This window comes from Scyliorhinus torazame, chromosome 2 (assembly GCF_047496885.1).
Source record: "Scyliorhinus torazame isolate Kashiwa2021f chromosome 2, sScyTor2.1, whole genome shotgun sequence".
NCBI lineage: Eukaryota > Metazoa > Chordata > Chondrichthyes > Carcharhiniformes > Scyliorhinidae > Scyliorhinus > Scyliorhinus torazame.
Genome location: NC_092708.1, coordinates 170,112,682 through 170,120,041, shown reverse-complemented (window position 1 = coordinate 170,120,041; position 7,360 = coordinate 170,112,682). Strand labels below are relative to the sequence as shown.

Sequence of the window (7,360 nt, the reverse complement as noted above, 5' to 3'; positions counted from 1 at the left end):
GGCTTAGTCTCGACTGACTCGAAGCCCACGAAGTAGCTGATGATGTCATCGACTATCACGTGACTCAACTCTTAATGGGACCATGCAATACACAACAATATGAACCAACATGTATAAGATATGACTCCTGACAATTGTAGGCACTGTGCCTAAGCAGGGAAGCGTTCAGATGAGGAGTGCCGGGGGTTGGTTTGAGAGGATGCTGGTGTGAGGTCCTGGGAGGTGGCAGAATGTGGGATTATGGTGACATTCCAAGGATGACGAAAATGTGGAGTGCAGATAGGAGACAGCATTTACCCAGGCTGATCGGAGTAGATCATTTATCTTTTGTCTGCACTCTACACCCGTTCTCTTAGTCAAACTGCTGGCGCTGACCAGTGCTGCCAATGTCTCCCAGGCTGGATTCATCACCTTGCTGGAGGGCCTCCTGCCATCCTAAGGGTATATTGTAACCTGATTCACCTCCACGACATCCCAGCAAATGGCTGAGGGACCCTTCTGTGAATTGAGGTTTTCTCACTGCCATCCTCCTGGCAGTGCCACAGGATTGTGCCATCGGGGCTGACGGGGACCCCGCCAATCTCCAGGCCAAAAACGGAACTTTATAATTTTTTGGAAAATTTCACCCCACTGGTCTAAAAAACAAAGAACAGTACAACACAGGAACAGGCCCATCAAAGCCTACACCGATGATGCCTGTCTAAACTAAAGCTTTCTGCACTTCTGGGGACCATATCGCTCAATTCCCATTCTATTCATGTATTCGTCAAGATGCCTCTTCAACGCTGCTTTTGTATCTGCTCCCACCACCTCCCCCCGCAGTGTGTTCGAGGCACTCACCACCCTCTGTGTAAAAAACTTGCCTCGCACATCTCCTCTAAACTTTCCACCTTGCACTCTAAACCTTTGAACCCGAGTAATTGACTTTTCCACTGTGCTAAAGAGCCTAAAAGAAAATTTAAAAAACATAAAAGAACTTTGGATGCTTGCCATTTGAATTTTTCCACAAACAATTAAAACAGCTTCATAGCAGAATGAAGAGAATCAGTGCCCTATCTAGAAACCTGAACAAGGGGATTTTGTCTGCAATGACTGGAGTTTTTTTCTAATTTGATTTTTGCTGATATACTCTGTTGAAACTATTAGAATAACAAAAGTATTCTCAGCTGTGGCGTTTCAGTCGAGCGTATAAATATTGAGCTGCATGAAACAGTGCAATGTTCAGGTCGTTGTCTAACTGACTGTGACGCTCAAAATGGGCAAGGTAAGGTCAACTCTCGTATTTTTCATCATTGCTAATAATTGTATAGAATACATCAAATTTAGGAAATTATTGATTTGATTGTATCTTTTCCTTTGCCCACAGATTATCTTTTACGAGGATAGGAACTTCCAGGGTCGGCACTATGAGTGCAGCAGTGACTGTGCTGACCTGTCCCCTTACTTCAGCCGCTGTAACTCCATCCGTGTTGAGAGCGATTGGTGGGTGGTCTATGAGAGACCCAATTACATGGGATACCAGTATGTTCTGACCAGGGGAGAATATCCTGACTACCAGCGCTGGATGGGATTCAATGACTGTGTCAAGTCATGTCGTACTTTTCCTCACGTATGTTCTAACTACCTATCAATTATTAATTTCAAATTATTTTCTGATGTGACATATATTATAACTGATCAGTAATTTTGTGCTATTATAAGCAATTTATTCCCAGCCCCTTCATCAATTTTGTTATAATCCTTTATATTAATTGAATGGTCATTATTTTCGTTCCCTTTTCCTGTCATTAGCAACAAACCCATAATTTAGTTATGTGTTTTGTGTTGCTGCAAATGTTGGAAAAAACTGAAATACAAGAAAGAGCCAGGATTGGGAATATAGAGCGAAAAAAAAAAACACGTCAGTATTGTATTGACATTTTTCAAATTATTTGCAAATGTGCATTCAATACGCAGTAAAAGTAAGGTGCCAATGCTGCAGAATCATTCTTTGCACTCATGTGCCTTGTGGTGGATTTGACCTGGGCTCTATGTAATTAATATGATAGCGCTGGCAGAGACAGTACTGTGGTAAAGCCTTAGCACCAACAGAAAGGACAATAACTGAAATGGTGGCACAGCATGTGTGTGTTGAACCATAGAACCCCGACAGTGCAGAAGGAGGTTATTTGGTGCATCGAGGCTGCACCAACCCTCTGATAGAGCGCCCTACCCTGCCCTATCCCAATAACCCCACCTAAGCAGCACAACTTTCGACACAAAGCCATAGCCAATCCACGTAACTTGTACATCTTTGGACTGTGAGAGGAAATCGGAGCACCTGGAAGAAACCCACACAGACAAGGGGAAGTGCAAACTCCGTACAGACCCAAGGCCAGAATAAGCCTAGGTGTCAGGCGCTGTACACAGATAAAATAACACAACATTATCCACATTATACTCAAATATCTTGTGCTTCAGTTTTATAAGTTTTCAGCATTGTTTCTAATGGATTCATTGCAATTGGATGCATTTAGTGAATGGTCAGTAATCGATTCCTGAGTCGCTTTTAACTTTTACCTTTGGTAATATATTTCATCTTACTTGTTCTAAATAACTCTACCGCAAACATACATGCTGTTGCATCATGAATGTTATATGTTATTTAATACAGTACCAAGGTGGAAACTACAGAATGAAGATTTATGAGAGGCCTGACTTTGGAGGACAGATGATGGAATTCATGGATGACTGTCCATCTGTCCAAGATCGTTTCCATTACCGTGACATCCACTCCTGCCAAGTGATGGATGGTTACTGGACCTTCTATGAACATCCCAACTACAGAGGTCGACAGTACTTCTTGAAACCCGGTGAATACAGGAGATACAGTGACTGGGGCGGCTACAACTCAACTATCGGATCTTTCAGGCGCATGAGAGATTTCTAATTCCTTGTTGAAAACTAAATTTTATCATGCTGAAATGTTCTGAATCATAATAAAGTCATTATCAACAGTGCTGATTTATTTATTTGGATTGTGCCTTTGTGCCTCTGCGCCACAGACATTTTATGATCGGGATTAATGTTAGGTTCTGCAATGGAAACATTATTTAGCGCAGTAAGTATTCATTCAGACAGCTGGTTCCCTCACCACGTTTTATGGAAATTACTATAGGCTTGTCATGAAAGCAACACATAAAGCTATTTTAAGATCATTTATGAAGAAAATATCATCAAGTTAATAGAGCTCCTTCCTTTCCATGGGCTTTTAAATTCCATTGGAATGCGACCTATTCATTCCATATAAGAAATGATTAACAGTTTTCACAGCACTCTGGGCTTCTGTGCAGTCAATCCCAGCCCCATTTGACCCAGAGTCATTACACAAGTGAATTAATCAACAATTCTTCAAAAAATACCCAAAGTCTTTTGCCCTTGGCTGCCCAATAATTATAGTCACCAGGTTTGTAAATGCAAACACAATTCCTTGTTATAAATAACAAGAACTGTAATGAAATATGCAACAAACCCTTTTCAAAATCCTCCTTATGGACGCTCACAAAGCCCATTGGCTTTCTTTGCAACTTCCAATATGCTGAACGAACGTGTCCCACCTTATTACAATGGTTACACCAAGTCTTATCACCACCCTCAGTACCTTACTTCCTGGTCTGAGGAGGAGCTCTAGAAACACACCCAGCTTTCCAATCTTTACCTTGGCTACCTGCCTCCCTTTCACTCTCACACTCCCTATTCTTTTCAAAATTATGTAACAAATCTTTGAGTTTATGGATTGGCTCATAATTGTCAGCCGTAATTGCTGCTTATCACTCTTCACCCTCTGGTCTCCAACAAGGGTTCTTGTCATTGAAGTTAGGGAATTCTTAAATTCCTCGAAGAAAATGACATCTCTCAGAGCCTCATAGGTAGTTGCAACTCCCAATGCTTGTACCCACCTATCAAAATTGTTCTGCTTAATCCTTTCAAATTGCCCACAATTGTTCACAATTTACATGGATGATTTGGAGTTGGAGACCAAGGACAATGTGTCCAAGTTTGCAGACGACACTAAGATGAATGGTAAAGCAAAAAGTGCAGAGGATACTGGAAGTCTGCAGAGGGATTTGGATAGGCTAAGTGAATGGGCTAGGGTCTGGCAGATGGAATACAATGTTGACAAATGTGAGGTTATCCATTTTGGTAGGACTAACAGCAAAAGGGATTATTATTTAAATTATAAAATATTAAAACATGCTGCTGTGCAGAGAGACCTGGGTGTGCTAGTGCATCAGTCGCAAAAAGTTGGTTTACAGGTGCAAAGGTGATTAAGGCGGCGAATGGAATTTTGTCCTTCATTGCTAGAGGGATGGAGTTTAAGACTAGGGAGGTTATGCTGCAATTGTATAAGTTGTTAGTGAGGCCACACCTGGAGTATTGTGTTCAGTTTTGGTCTCCTTACTTGAGAAAGGAAGTACTGGCACTGGAGGGTGTGCAGAGGAGATTCACTAGGTTAATCCCAGAGCTGAAGGGGTTGGATTATGAGGAGAGGTTGCGTAGACTGGGACTGTACTCGTTGGAATTTAGAAGGATGAGGGGGGATCTTATAGAAACATATAAAATTATGAATGGAATAGATAGGATAGATGCGGGCAGGTTGTTTCCACTGGCGGGTGAAAGCAGAACTAGGGGACATAGCCTCAAAATAAGGGGAAGTAGATTTATCAGAGTTTAGGAGGAACTTCTTCACCCAAAGGGTTGTGAATCTATGGAATTCCTTGCCAAGTGAAGCAATAGAGGCTCCTTCATTAAATCTTTTTAAGATAAAGATAGATAGTTTATTGAAGAATAAAGGGATTATGGGTTATGGTGTTCGAGCCGGAAAGTGGAGCTGAGTCCACAAAAGATCAGCCATGATCTCATTGAACGGCGGAACAGGCTCGAGGGGCCAGATGGCCTACTTCTGCTCCTTGGTCTTATGTTCTTATGTTCTTATGTTAAATTCAGTTCACCTCTGTCCTGGCCGTCTCTTTAAATTCCGAAACCCTTGCTTATATGCTTCGGGAACCAATTCATATGCACCCAGAATAGTCTTTTTACTCTGGATGGGTAATGCCCACTCACTTTTCTCATGGCCTATCCATTTGGGTTGCTATATTCTCAAAAGCCCTAAAAAAGTTTCAACCTCCTTTTCTTCAAATTTTGGAATTTTGTAAACATATCGCCACTGGTTCCGTTTTAAGATTAAGCTCCCCTCTAATTTCTGGCAGCTCCCCTCTAATTTCCTGTTCTTTCATCTGGAACTTCTCTCTCCTTTCCTTTTACCCCTGTCTCTAATTCCAATCTCCTCATTTCTATCCCCATTTCTTTTCCTTTTTGCTGCATCTCCATTTCTTTTCTATTCTTTTTAAATTCCCTTTCACACTTTAACTGCAACCAAATTCTCTCTGGCTCAATTTCCCCGCCAGTAAATGTGTGTTGCTACACTACTTTGTGCGTCCTCCTGTGTTTCTAGCGTCTCTTTCAAATTTAAATGTTGAGCAGTCTTGTCAGTTATCTCCCCCTTCCAAGCTCTAGCTGATTCCTCTATGTTTAATTTCAATGCCAATTCGACCAGCTTGTGTTTTTGAAGCTCTTTTAAATAAACCAGAGATAAGAGTTTTCCACCTGAAGGAAACCCTTAGCAGCTTCCAGGGACATCCTATTTATCACTGCAAACCTGGGCCAGGATTCTCCAATAATGGGGCTATGTCTCCAAGCACAGCAGAAAACGGGCACGACTCACTCTGGACTTTTTTCCAAATTCTCTGTTTTAAGGGGGCTAGCAGGGCACCCGACTGCTCCACGCAGCTCCTGCTGCTGATATGGGGCCCTGTACTTCTGGCTGTGGCCCCGCGTGACATGGTGGACCCACACAGCGGGCTGGCACAGAAGAAGGTAGGCCCCCACAGATCACGCCCGCCCGCCGATCGGTGGCTCGCGATCGCGGGCCTGGCCATTGTGGAGGCCCCCCCTGGAGACTGATCCCCCCACCCTCCCACAGGACGGCCACCGCAGCCGCGAAGCCAAGCTCCTGCCGGGTGGAACCATACAAGAACCACGCCGGTAAGAACTCGGCCAGTCGACCATGGAGAATCGCAGTGAGGCCTCTTTCAATGGTCCCCGACCGGCGCTGCATTGACCGCGCGCGCACAGCTGGCAACGATTTTCCGGTCGCCAGACAATAGCACAAAGGCATCGTGGATCCGACGCCCCATTCTCTGCCCCCGCGCCAGGTGTGATTGCGGGGCGGGAGCTCAGAGAATCCCAGTCCTGCTGTCTCTGTTTAATTTATACTGCAACCCAAACTTCTCTGTTTGCCATTCCAAATATTCCGGACCGGAGCCCCAAATTTGAGGTTTTCATTGTGGATACATTCAGGTCTCTGTAGTTTCAGAAATACAGCCCTCACAGCCTTTCTGGAGAGGGTGAGCGTTCTGGTCTTTGCCTGCAGCCTGTAATGGTTTTCCTGTAGATGCATTCATTCAGGTTCGCTGTAGCTTCATGAATGCAGCACTCACAGCCTTTCTGAAGACAGAGAGAGAAGGTCCTTGCCTTTGTGTATCATGTTCTGAGGTGGGACCATCGAGTCCCATCCCAGCTTTCTGTCTGGTACTGACAGGTCTGAGGTCTCCTGTTCAAACTAGCAGAGACTAACAGAGTGTTCTCACCTGTAACTTCTGAATTAGTCATTCCCTCTGCTGCTTGACTTAAAGATACCTGTCCATTAATCATCCATGGACCAAAAATGATAACAGCAAAATAAAAGAAAGCGGAAATGACGGAATAAACAGGAAGGACCCTTACACAGTAAAATAAAATGCTGATTTCTGAACCAATTAAATGAAAATACAGGCACCTTTACTTGGACTAATTTGAGACTTGAGGTGATAATTAAATATTAACCGTGTCTAGTTATGCCTTATGCCGCGATGCCACATATTTAGAAACAGTATTGGCAACTCAGGAATGAACATGGGCGGGATTCTCCGCCGGCGGGATTCTCTGTTTTGCCGGCACCCGGGGGTTTTGCATGGGGCTGCCCCAAAATGGGCCCCATTGACCAGCCGGCGTAACGGAGTATTCCGCTGGCGGGTCGGGGCAGAAATATGGCGCAGCAGGGCGGAGAATCCAGCCCAATTTCTTTTGTGAAATAATTTGACAACTGGTGACTTGTACAACCCATTTTATTTTAGAAATCTCCTTCCTTTCCAACATCTCTTTTATATTCGCGAGATCAATCCTCAACCTCTTTTCCATGACATTCTTTGTCAAATGGACCTTGTCCCAGAGCAAACAGTTATCTGTACAGCATTCTCATGGCACATTTTTCACCGATGTT

The 7,360-nt window shown here is 43.7% G+C and overlaps 1 protein-coding gene across 1 annotated transcript; it reads left to right on the top strand.

Moving 5' to 3' along the window:
* Nucleotides 1–1,007: 1,007 nt before the first annotated feature.
* Nucleotides 1,008–2,996, top strand: LOC140393378 (gamma-crystallin S-1-like). The gene is made up of 3 exons (XM_072479764.1): nucleotides 1,008–1,264; nucleotides 1,367–1,609; nucleotides 2,654–2,996. Exons 1-3 carry the CDS (start codon nucleotides 1,256–1,258, stop codon nucleotides 2,927–2,929), a joined length of 528 nt encoding a protein of 175 aa, XP_072335865.1. The 5' UTR covers nucleotides 1,008–1,255; the 3' UTR covers nucleotides 2,930–2,996.
* The last annotated feature ends 4,364 nt before the right edge of the window (nucleotides 2,997–7,360 follow it).

Bases quoted from the DNA above. Each gene is read 5' to 3' on its own strand.
- LOC140393378 (XM_072479764.1), top strand. The intron at 1,610-2,653 runs GTATGTTCTAAC...TATTTAATACAG, and splicing joins CATGTCGTACTTTTCCTCAC to TACCAAGGTGGAAACTACAG.